The sequence below is a fragment of the Anguilla anguilla genome, chromosome 13 (assembly GCF_013347855.1).
Source record: "Anguilla anguilla isolate fAngAng1 chromosome 13, fAngAng1.pri, whole genome shotgun sequence".
NCBI lineage: Eukaryota > Metazoa > Chordata > Actinopteri > Anguilliformes > Anguillidae > Anguilla > Anguilla anguilla.
In genome coordinates, this window is record NC_049213.1 from 27,625,964 (window position 1) to 27,638,918 (window position 12,955).

The window sequence follows — 12,955 nt, forward strand, 5'->3', positions numbered from 1 at the left end:
TATTAGTGCCAAACAGTTAAAAGTCATAAATGACTTTAAAACCTAGTAAAATTCAAAATGTAATTATCTTCTCTACTTAGCCTCGGGCCCTTCATATATCTTTGCCTAGCTGTCATGCATACATAACACATTTTTAATGACTGGTTACTCACAAATGTACAAAATAATTTTATTCCTCTACCCCCCCCCCCCCCCACCAACCCACACCCCCTTCCATCTCTGACCCATGGTTCATATCTACAAGAAAAGGAGGGGCTACAGACAAAGGAAGTGTGCGAATGGAGCGACAAACATTTTTGAAAAACAACAAAATGGGGGAGACAATACCTGCAGCTCCAGCTGCTGAACGACCTGCATTTGCACTCGACACTGCGCCGTACTTCTGTCGTCCAGTGCGTGCTCGTTGTTAAGATGCCTGAAAAAACACACATTTTAGGATTCATGCAATGATTCATATATTATTTTATAGTACCTACATACATACATACACACGCATATTTAAATAAGGTTACTTAATGATCAGAGTTGATCATCGCTGTTAGTTTTCTTCATAAAAATGCATAAATGGCTACAAGTTTATACATATTGATGTTATAAAAAGTAAATACAGAGTCATGTAGCGCACTAAAATACACAGGGTAAAATGTAATTTATATAACTTGATTTTGCATATCCTGGAAAAGAAGTATTTTTATGATTTAAAAAAATACTGAATAATTTTGAATGAAATACATATTTCATGAGGTAGCCAGATCTGCTGAAACTTAAGTAAGTTTCCCAGATAAGAAAAATGACTTAGGAATTCCAGGTTGAACAAGTCTTGTAAATGAGGAGCTTTTCCCCCATCGCCCCTTTCTTCTAAAAGGACCCATCTTTTTTGGTCTGCAGATTCCCCTTATTTTGTAGCTTTTTCAGTTAATTATGTCATCAAGATTAAGAGGGCTCAAATGAATCCAGAAGGAAGGCAAAGGACAACAAGAAGAAGAGAGATGGAATCTGTCACAAACTTGAATTATGAATATAATTATGCATGATTATTTTATACCACGAAGATGTTCTCTTTTTCTGCACGTTTATAACTAATCTAAATAAGTAGCTCGCCGGCAGCCGACAGGGTTTTTTTCATGATTTATATAAAATGGTGGAGATAAGGTTCACGAGTGAAGGAAATATGATTGGAGGATTTTTATCAGCCTCCGCATGAATTACTGTTTGAAAATGCTTATGCAGGAGCATTTCATTAATCATTTAATCATAATCCGAGAGGGATGTTTGAACTGATTTCACAAATACCCTTTCATTTCACTACTTCATTATGCTCGCTAATGGATCCAATATATTATATATATCATAAATTATATCACATCTTCGGTGACCATGTAGGTCACTGTCACTAGGCATGCCTCTGTGCACGCCGTGGCAGGGCCGGGAGAGAAAAAAAAGAAAGAATGGGGTGCGACGTGCTCGCCTTCTCAAATGCACTTTTTCTATCATTTACTGCAAATCAAAGGTAGCCAGACCTGACCGGGGCAAAATGGGTGGCGAAGCCGCCAATATGATGGCCCAATAAATCTAACGACCGCCGTGGCGGTTTTGTTGTGGGGGGGGCGATTGCCTACATGCCGACGACACGTTTGCACATTAAAAAACACACGCAGTCCAAATGGACGCGTGCGGGGGGGGGGGGGGGGGGGGGGGGGGGGGGGAAGAGAAGCTGTCTTGATGATATTCATTTTTTTTTTACGTGAAGGCTTCTGTTTATATAAAGGGGCTTTCAAAAGATGGAAATCCACATGCCAATTATTTTATTCAAATAGCAACACCACTGTCTATTTGAATAAAATAAACAAACAATGCATAATACAAAAAGAGTACTCCTTTTAAATAAATAATTCAAAAAAATAATGGGAATAAATAAGGCTAGAACTATTTTAATGAAAGAACCTTAGAGTGGGGAAAAATAACCTTTTAATCTATTGTGAATATTCTGGACATCAAATTTGGCTGCTTATGAATGAATCCAACTAATTATCTAAGGGGGGAAAATAAATCTACTAAACATTTCAGCACATTTTTTTACAAAATATCCTATTTAAAAAAAGAAAAAGAAAGGTAAAGATGTCTCAACTCCCATTAAAGTGGCACGGGGTGCATTTTCAATGAAGGGAGCCCTACGTGAGGAGCGTTGGAATTCCGCTCCGGGTGGAAGTGATGTGCGCGCCGCTTCTTTTCATCCTTTGTTGCATTAGACTCTTTTTTTTTCATAATGACACGGAGAGTCACAGTGCATAATTAATAGGAAATGAAATATTCAAATGGCCTCTAATGCAGCCCCTGCGAAAAAGAGTGTCTGGACACGAGGGGCTCGGAACGCGCTCGCTTGACATCCAGAGAGACTATGAATGTTGGCATGTGTCACTTTTTGGACTTCAGATGAAGCAGATTTTAAAAGCTTTCTGGCACAATGACAGTCACTAATTTAAATTGCCACAATAAAACAAGTTAAATAGACATTTCTTAAACAGTCAGCTTTTTACATATCATTTAGCGACCCTTCCCTTTATGCATTTAAAGATACACACAGGGATCCGCTGGCAGACACTGACCCCGTAATATATTTGTCTGTGCAGTTGATTTGCTGTGCAAACTTCAGAGGGGCTTCAGTATTTACTGTTCTCGGCAAAGCGAGGTTGTGTTCGTGAACAAATATGTCAACTACACAAAATGGCATCAATCATGCAACGTCTTACACTTCGTGTCCATTCGCTTGCAGCTCAAAGTGCGCTCCTTTTCTGAGATATCTGCATTGTGTGTGTGTGTGTGTGTGTGTGTGGGTGTCCACACATAAATATACACATGCTCATTCCAATATACTTTGCAAATGCTATCAATATTTGTACATACGTATACTTGCATATCTGTGTTGCTATTTTAAAAAAAATCCATTTAATACAAATCATGCAACTGATTTACCTTATTGACACACATAGACATAGATATATATATGTAGCACTTAATTAAATTAGCTTGAAATAGAGCACAACTGTTAAATTAAATTATCTTTATATTTGCATTAAAAACTTGCATTATATATTTATTGTAAAAGCACAAGCACTGGTTTGCATCTAATAGTTCTTCATCTTTTAATCTCCCTGCACCCTGCCACTTTTATCACCAGGACATTTCCCTTTTGTTTTGGCGGTACTTAAATCTTACTCACTCTCTCCACATACCCCAATCCCATTATCAACCATTTCTAATGAGATGATTTCTATTACTGACAGCTCTTTCAAGAGAGACAAGCAGCAATTAATACACTTTCAATAGCAGCATGAATTTTGCACACAGGCACGCACGCTCACGCACACACCCCCATACACAGTATGCCCTTCACTGTAAACTTCTTTTACAGTTATTTCTGACATGTGGGAAACACAGCAGACAGTGCACACAGCACTAGGGGGCAGTGCAGTATTTAGGTGGGGTTCGACCTTTTAAAGGTCACAGAGGAAGGGGTCTTGAACCTCATAAAAAAAAAAAAAAGACCAAGCTGTTCTCTGTACTGGACCCCACCCTCTCAGGGCCGAATGGAAAACAGGAATAGGATTTGGCTCTTTTGTTTATCAAGATAGTGCAACTAGGTATGTAATGTTTTCTTTAAAAAATAAAATAAATATGCTCAGTTTAAAACAACATTTCAGTCCCATGTTAGTTGTTACTGTTGGCATTCGGAACCAAAATCTGGTTGACGTTAAGAGTCCTCCTCACCTTTCTCTGTAGGGTATACCAGCCTACCACTGACTAGACAAACTGTCTGTTGCCTCCTATTTTTTATAAACACATTAATCCACGTAAACAGTTCAGTGTATCTTATTGGTATTTAAGGGAAGATCAGCATAATGCTTGATCTTGTGCTTTAATTTATTTGTTATTTGTATTTTTCTGGAAACCGCATATATGGGTCCCGGAATTTCATGTGGAAGTGCTTAAGGGTTTGAGAGTTAACACCTTAGTGAGCTGCTCACTCTCCCACTCTGCAGAAAACAAAGGGCGCTTTGTGGAGTCTCTGTCCAAATGTTTTCTTAACATGTTCCAAGCAGTTTAGGCAGGCAACTTAAGTAAACAAGATGTTGCCATGATAAAAACACTTGTAAAAACACGGCAGAGTGCACTTAGTAACTCATTTTTAAAGGGAATTTTACAGCATGCTCAAATTTTAATTCCTTTCAGTTTCATAAACAAATGTTAAGGCAATCTAAACTTAATAAATGGCAGCAGAGTCCAGTCTGGCAGTCGTGCTGATGAAAAGTAACACAAAAGAAAAAGAAGTCATGGTTTGGTCAAAAGTTTTGTTTAAATCAAAGGGTGACAAGGGAACCTTGAATGGATCATTTGCTTTTACCTTACACAAACCACTAATTTTGTGTATTGTTTCAGGTAAACTTGAGTCAAGGATAGCTTACATTACTATCTAAAAAGTACTCTCTTGTGTTTATAATGCTTCTAACCTTTTATGAAATGGCTAAAAATGTAGAATTGGTTGCAGGATCAGATAAGTTAAAAACATATTTTGCAGAGTAAAAGCAGGAAAACTTTAAAGTGGGGAGAGCCCAGCTGTAGTTTGTGTTTTGTAAGCTTCTTGTGAACTTTGACTGCTTGTTTTAGTTTCATCCTTGAATAATGTAATAATGTCATATATTGTTTAAAGTGCAGCTAATCCGTGGTGAGGGAGAAGCATTGATCTGCTGCCACATTTCAGATGTTCTCCCCTCATCTGGTGCAATGAGGTTGCTCTGTGTTGGGTCACACTGAATGCACGGGACACCTGCATTTATCACACAGACAAGTAATGAGAAAATGAAAGCCTGCATCTGACAGAGAAACCAGTAAACACACACCTGGTTCCAAGAAGGAAACAAGTAAGGAAAGGATCTGGTTTTGGCTTCGAAACAAGTAAACAAGGACCTGGTTCGGACAAAGTAACAAGTAAAAAAAAAAAGACCTGGTTCCAGCTTAGAAACGGGTAAACAAGTACCTGATTCCTACATAGAAACAAGTAAAAAAAAGGTTCTAGCTTAGAAACAAAGAAACAAAGACCTGGTTCTACCAGAGAAACTAAGGACCTGGTTGGCAAGGCAGGATGTGTCGCACTGTTCTTGCGTATGGAAACCTGGTCAGACCATGACCTTTTAGCAGGAGTAACCACAGTGGTCAAGCAAGAGAATGAGCAAGCAAGAGAGTGACGAATAGGGAGGCAAAAGACAACATGGGGTGAGCACAGAGGTGCATCTCTCCCCGCCCAGAGACAAGGACAAACACACAGAGCACCCAGAGTGTCTGCTGGCACAGATAAACATCCGCCTGCTGTTTGTTTGGGAAAGACAGCCGTAGTCACCATGGGTACAGGGCTTATCACAGGAATTAGAGGGCCCTGTGGTGCTGGGTAGCAACTGCATCACAGCACCCTAAGAAGGAGATAACAACAAACTGTGCAGAAACACAGTGAGAGGGGATAACAACAAACTGTGCAGCAGCACAGTGAGAGGGGATAGCAACAAACTGTGCAGAAGCACAGTGAGAGGGGATAACAACAAACTGTGCAGAAACACAGTGAGAGGGGATAACAACAAACTGTGTACCAAACACAGAGAGAGGGGATAACAACAAACTGTGCAGCAACACAGAGAGAGAGGATAACAACTAACGGTGTACCAAACACAGAGAGAGGGGATAACAACAAACTGCAGCAACACAGTGAGAGGGGATAACAACAAACTGTGTACCAACACAGAGGATTAACAATGAACTGTTAACTCACAAAGAGAGACAGTAACAACAACAAGCCATGTGGGAACAGAGAAAGGGAGATAATATCAAACCATGTATAAACACAGATAGCACACTGTGTACTGTGTAGAGATGATAACAAACTGTGTAAGCATCAACTGCGAGGGGGATAACAAACAGTGTACCGTCACCGAAAGGAATAATAACTTTTGTATGTTCACAGAGATGCAGAGATTGTGACCAAATGTGTATGTGCAAAGAGAGGGACATAACAACCAGATGTGTATGCACACAGGGCTGATAACAGCAGATTGTGCATCCATATAAAGAGAGCGGTAACAAAAACCTGTACTTCAACAGACAGAGAGCGAGAGATAATGGCAAATTGTGTACCAACAGAAAGATGATATCAATCTATATTGCTACACAGCAGCAATAACAGCAAACTGTACCTGCACAGAGAGGGTGATCACCATAAATTGCAGTGAGAAAACAAGAAATGTTCTTATTGGCCACCTTAAGGTGTGTCAGCAAAGTGCTGCGTTTGTTGTGTTTTTGCTGCATTTCTGCCAGCACATCTGACCCTAGACCACTGGACCCAGGAACATATACATGCTAGGTCTTGAGAAGAGCTAGCCAATTTCAAATATTATTTGTTTTTCTAGTTCACCAGTTGCATATATCCTGATTGTAAGAAAATCTACAGCAGCACCCACAACAGTGAAAACACACCGACAGTACACCTGAACCACAATACAGATGCATTCGTATTTATATTTTTTTACACAGGAGACAACATGATGAACCTAAATGGGCAGAAAGGCCTGCTCCTTTCACCAAACATTTTTATATGAAAATGTTTTTGCCTAAAAGGGCACAAACTGAGAACCTTTATCATTCAAACCAGGAAATGGTGGTGACAATTACAAGCTTTCTCTCACCAAGTGGGAATGAGTTTCAGTAGGGCGTTTGAGAGTGTAGGGCAGTCCAGAGAAGTCTGCCTCTTATCAGACCCTCAAAGGAAAACAGACTGTTTATTGTGCTGGCAGGGAGTCAACAGGTGTGATAAAGAGACAGTGCTCAGTTGCAAAACATCCTAGTGAATCAGCATTATGTGAACCTTAGGTTCTCCATAATACAATGTAATCATGTTTTGTATTGTTGGAAAGCTGATGTCACAGGGAACAAGGTGGTGCCTTTGGTAGTGGGGTGATGACTAAAGATCTTGATGCCTATGGGTCAGCGCCCAGCCAGATACTGTACAAAGGTTAGCTTGGTGTGATATGCTTACAGAGCCCATTGTTTTGTCATGAACCTGTCTTTATTTGATGACTTGGTGTTTTGCTTTTATCTTTTGGGTATATACGTGGTAACATAGAATGGTTCGGGGAAACTCAGACACAGTCTCCTGTGCATATGCGTATAGCCATTCAACTCCACGCACACTTTTGCACCACTGTACAGTATATTGTCATTATTAACATAACGCACAATAAATACCGCATTCACTGTAACCTGGCATTTCAATTTGACTCTTACCACTGCACACCTAGCAGTTTTAAGGTCCTAACATACACATAGAACTCAGTATATGTGCACCCCGTAGTCACTCGCCTATACACTAGAGTCATAGCAGGATACACAATTGTATTTATGCAGGCTAAACATGCCAGGAGCATGTCCACATCTACCAAGATAGATAATGATTCTTATAGAGCCACACTAATGGTGGACAGCAGTCTCCTCCATCTATGCATAACTGTTAGCGCAGAGGAAAGGTTAAAACATTATTTTGGAGTCAGATAATCGAGATAACATTAAATGAATCCCGTTCCAGTAGTACCGGGTAAGCTTACACGTGTTCTTTCGCCACTCAGATACTGTTGTTCTGTTTGTTGAAGGGCTTGGTGACCTCACCGTAATAAGGTATGGTTTCTTACTGTTGGTGAACACTGGTTGGTGGGGTTTCTTACAAGAGGGTACTGGGTGTAGGGATGTCTCCCATTCTAGAGCACACACTTTCCCTCCCCCCGCCCTGTACTGTTAGAAGAAGAATGGGCACTTACTTGAGGAATGATTGAAAGTCGTCAAACACAGCCTCACAGCCAGGCCATTTACACACCCCGTGTCCGTAGAGGGGGTGACTGTGGTGGGAATGATCGTCCAGCGTGGAGCTGAGCGGGGAGACACAAACCCACACATTACTCCTTCCAAATATACAAATGCAGGGAAAAAAGACTTTGCCATCATGACACAATTATGGTTTCACCATCTTCCACTAAACAAACACAAACTCAGCCACCATTTTCAGGCATTTCACGCTTAAGTGGCCTGCTTCCCCATCATTTAAGCTGATATGCATGCCACTGGGCTTACAGATAGTAGTTCTCTCCTCCAATGGCAACAGCATTCCTCAACTCACACCACTTGATGCAAAGTATGTGGGAAGATTAAGAAGTCATTGGGAACATGGGCAGTGCTTGTTACTGGCTACCTTTTGAACTTGAACTGAACGGGTGGGTCCAGTTGCCATACCACTGCGTAAAGGATCATAGATAATCCGGTAAATATTTATCCAGTCTTTTTTTTTTTTTGTGTTGCTGATCTCTGGTGGTGAACCACAATGGGAAGGGGGCGGAGACACTGCATCCTCTGGATTGGCTGTTGAACCATGTCCCAGAATGCACCTTCAGGGCAGAGCCGTTCCCTCAACCGAAAGCTCTTGAATCCATCTGACAGACCCCCACCTACCACAACATCATTTCCGTCGGTTATCAATACATTCACAGTCTCACCAATCCAGCTTCCGCGTAGTGACACACAAACTGTCACCCCCAGGAAACTGTGTGGGTTTTATCTGTTAATATCCACCCACAAAATAAATAAATAAATAAATAGTCTTCTGTGGCATTCCTTGCCCCATTCCCACGTCATTCATTAAAAAAGCCAGCAGCGCTGATTTAAGAGTGAACTGCTAATTTCACACTGCTCTGCCACACGTGTGGGCCTGCACAGACAGAGCCTATGTGCGCAAGGGCTGCACACTGCCATATGGACACAGACACCGAACAAGCTGCATTACTCTCAGCAACAAGAGCCTGGGGGACTGTCCTATATCGCTACCACCTGTGCTTCTGATCACTCTCAACCTCATCGCTGCCGCCGCAAACGCCTTTCCTTATGTAAGAACGGGAGGAGGGAGAGAGAGAGAGAGAGAAGGATGGGAGGGGAAATTTTTCATTATAACAAAATCCCCAGCCACTGCCATTAGAGATTAATTTGGAGCGCGGTCTTCTCATTTGTACGTACATTTATACATTTTGTCTAAAGCTGAGTGTTAAAATGAGATCCTGTGCACCATTCAGAAACTAGCAATTTAAGTAGCCAGATGTGACAGATGTTATGCATAAACATCACACATGTGAAAATGCCTCAAATTAAAAATAAAAAAAATCACATTTATTTTGATGTGCCTATTCGATAGGATTAAATATGGGCTATGTTCCGATTAAAATCTCATTTTGTAGATGTAAGCAAAGCTGTACCTCAAGTGTTACAATTTAAGGGTCGTCACAGGTTTTCTTGTATTATAATTACTTGCTTAAGAGTTCGCATTGTTCATAACAAGTGATAATTGCATTGCAATTAGGAGGCAGTGAAGCATTCATGAATGTGGTTAACACAGTTTTTTTCTAAAGACAGAAATATTTTTAAAAAAATTCAATTATGAATTATGCATACACATTAAGACCTCTGTTTTGATACAGCTAATAAATAGATTGGGAAGATCTATTATAACGAGTTTTTAACAAGGAAATGTCCCAACTGGTGAACAGTGCGCTGATTTTTAATTTAAAGAGATTCTTTTTAATTCTTTCCAAGGAGGCTTGTTGGTTAATTCTGTATTAATAAGATATTGAATTGCTGAGTGTGTTGGGATTCTCGCCGCACAGAGCTCTACGGGGCTGCCAGAGGAAGTGCCCTTTTAAATGGCGGATGACTAAACAGTGGTAAATGACAGAATTTACACCAAATGATCTACATTAGTGTAACAGGAGAACTGCGCTGGATTTCCTCTCTCTACTCTTCGTGACCTCATTTTTATTCAGTCGCCGGGAAAAAAAAAAAAAAAAAAAAAAAAACGTTTCTCAGAGTTAAATTTGTATCTCGACAGGTCTGTCAAGATGCTATTATTGTCAGGCAGCCTGGGGGAAAGAACTCTAACGATCTTGTTACGGCGACGTGGGAAACCATGTCATCCACGGCACTTAGAAAACCAAGCCCACCTAGGCAGAATTTGGACCCAAAAAAAAGCCATTTAAAAAAATTTGTGAAGTATTTTGCATATAGTTACCCTCAAAGAATTTCCCCCCCATTTCTTTTAAAGTTAATAAATATAAGCAAGCCAACCAATGAAAATACCTAAAATCTCACTGTTAGCTTTAAGTATAGGCTTGTGGTCACCACTTGAATTCCCAAATAACACGGACAGGTTGGTAGTTAAATTGGTGAATTGTATAGTGAATTGCCCTCCTGCTCGACAGTACCACAGGGATGGGATCTAAGCCAGGGTTTAATCAGGCCACTGCCTGCAGAGATCACACCGATGTTTTCTTCATTTCGGATACGGGTACCTCCCCTTCTCTCCGTGGTCTCACATCCAAACAGGGCTTTGTCTTCCCCGCACTCTAAGGTTTACTTCAATGATTTAATTATCATTTTCCAAGTGTAAGACAAATTAAAGGGGAAAGAAGGAATGTCGCGCCAAATCTGATTATTTATCTCTGGAACAGATTGTGCAGCTCAGAGCCCAGAGCTGTGGTTGCTGATGGATGCTGGGAAAGGAACTGGGACAGATGCTTGCGAGGATTCCCTTGCTTACCATATAAGTAGCGCAGAGATGGGAATTGATGTCAGATAAAGATCTGTGGTATTTAATTTAAACAAACAAAAGGCTGAAACCAGTGAACAGGTTCATTTGTAGCTGGCTTTTTTTATTTGTTTTTTTTTTTTCCCCCGCTCTCTTTCTTTATTCATGTTTTTACCAACAGATTGACGGGGAGGGCTCTCTGTCATATTTGGGGTCTTTAGAGAACGGGGAGCCAGCTCTCCTTGGAAGCGAAGGATCTTTGAACCTGTTAAAAGCGGGCCTTGCCGTTGTCTCTGAGTGTCTGGCGTGATTGAATTTCTCCTCCTTCCTTAAGAAGGAAGTGAAACTCTGAATGATGCCTGTAGATGCACTTAAGGTTTTAGTTGCAGGCGTCGCTGTGGCCGGGCAGATTTTATATGACACATGAAACTAACTACATGGTACTTAGCCGGGATGTAAATGAATCTGCGACCGGGGCAGAACAGGGCCGTCAGCAGACTGGGTTGTTTCTGTTGCATGACAAAAGGACTTCCAAACCGCATCAATTAAAAGTTCATTACGTTCAGCACTGGAAAATGAAGAGATGTTTTCTATTTATACACAGCAGACACCATTATCTAAAACCTAATTATTCAAATCCCTGGATTTTAACAAAGACGTTTCTCGTCCTTTTGCGTGAAATAATCACATTTTGTACAATTTAATAATAGTAATAAAAGGGATTTGGTTGAGATTTGAGTGAGCATCATCAAAAGAGTAGAATTTTTCTTATGATATTTATGTAATTGAACCACATGAAAATACACGCGGGCAAGGATTATTGGTAATATGAATCTGAATTAGCATCCTGGAATGTAAAATTGGTAACTTCTTTATTTAATCTACTCCTAATTCTAGCTCTAAGCACTTTCTTTGCTCACTTTTATATGGTCTCTGTCATGATTTCAGTCCGCACAGTAAACCGTTGAAAATAATCACCTGCTTGTGTTCTGACAAATCTGTGATTCTTAGTGAATGCTCAGCCAAGGATGGCTTTCTTCATTTGAGCATGTGTTAAACTGCTGTTGATGTCCCCTTTAATCTCCAGAACAGCACTGGAGAGGCAGAGGGAGAGGGAGACGGGGGGTGCTTGGGCCCCTGCAGGTTGTCTTCACGAGGGTTCTGTGGAACTTTCTTCTCCCATTGGCAGATTCACTCTTTCACGCATGTAGTGATGGGCCAGGGGATGCCAATAATTCCTCTTAGATTTTGGTTGAAGCTCATGGTACAGAGACGTATTACATGTAATTACATGCAATAGATACTTTGCATCGTATATGTGCAGTTTAGACTAAACTAATGCACTGTGTGGCCCTCCATCGTAGAAAGATGTGCTTTTATCATAGTGCACTGATGGGCAAACAGTGGGTCTGAAGCCATGCAGATCTGTGTGTACGGCAAGTTTAAACCAAATCTCAAGACAAACAGGAAAGAGCTACAGGATTTGGGAGGGAGCTGCTGGTAGCGTCCTCTGGCCAAACGAACGAGGGTGCACATACAGAGCCTGTGGGCTTCATAGAGTTCACAGCTGTTTGCTGCAAAGACACGGACCCCGTTCCCCAAGACTATGGTGCATCAGGGCAAACTGTTACTGTACACTCTTACAGTGTGCTTTTACCTGTCTTTGCACGTGATGGCTGCCTCCTCCTTTCACATAAGCCCATAAACCACCTGCATATATATTCAGAATGAGCAGGTCTTCAAGCATCTTGCTAGCCCGTTCGTCAGCACACAGTCAGCTCAGGTTCTCCCATGAATTCTGTGTCTTCAAGATGACAAGCACAGGAGCTGTGAGGCTGTCTTTACCACTGCCGCTTGATGCTTCAGAGGGCTAAGTGTGTTTCCATTTGCATTGCTTTAATAATTGCACACAGGTTTGATCACTGAAAACACAAGTCGTATGCTATGGAGTGAGTTAATGTTGCCTCCAGGATTCTCATATACAGTTCAAAGATCATTCTTTGAGGCAAGAAAGGAAGAACAGAAACAAACCTGCTATATGCTAAATTAACTTCTTCTTTAAAAGATCAAGTCCCTTAACATTTTTCCAAGTGAGTGCAGTATTTATATCAACACTTCATAGCAGAGATACTTGTGTGGTACAATAATCACTGAGTTACAGTTGTGAGATATTTTAATTTTCTGTAATTATCATATTATTTGAGCAATTATTTGATAAATTTTATTTCAGTAGATACCAACAAATGCCAAGATGTTTAAATTTTTCTAAATGAAGAAAATAAATTCTGCAATAAAAGC

At 40.7% G+C, this 12,955-nt stretch overlaps 1 protein-coding gene across 8 annotated transcripts in view; it reads right to left on the reverse strand.

The window, feature by feature from the left end:
• The window catches only part of foxp1b (forkhead box P1b), a 175,958-nt gene that overhangs the window by 16,249 nt on the left and 146,754 nt on the right, over positions 1-12,955 (reverse strand). For all 8 annotated transcript variants that reach the window (XM_035389422.1, XM_035389416.1, XM_035389418.1 and 5 more), the window contains 2 exons: positions 7,854-7,961; positions 328-415 (listed from right to left, as the gene is read on the reverse strand). In XM_035389422.1, the coding sequence (XP_035245313.1) occupies positions 328-415; positions 7,854-7,961 (196 nt within the window). The remainder of the gene's footprint in view (positions 1-327; positions 416-7,853; positions 7,962-12,955) is intronic.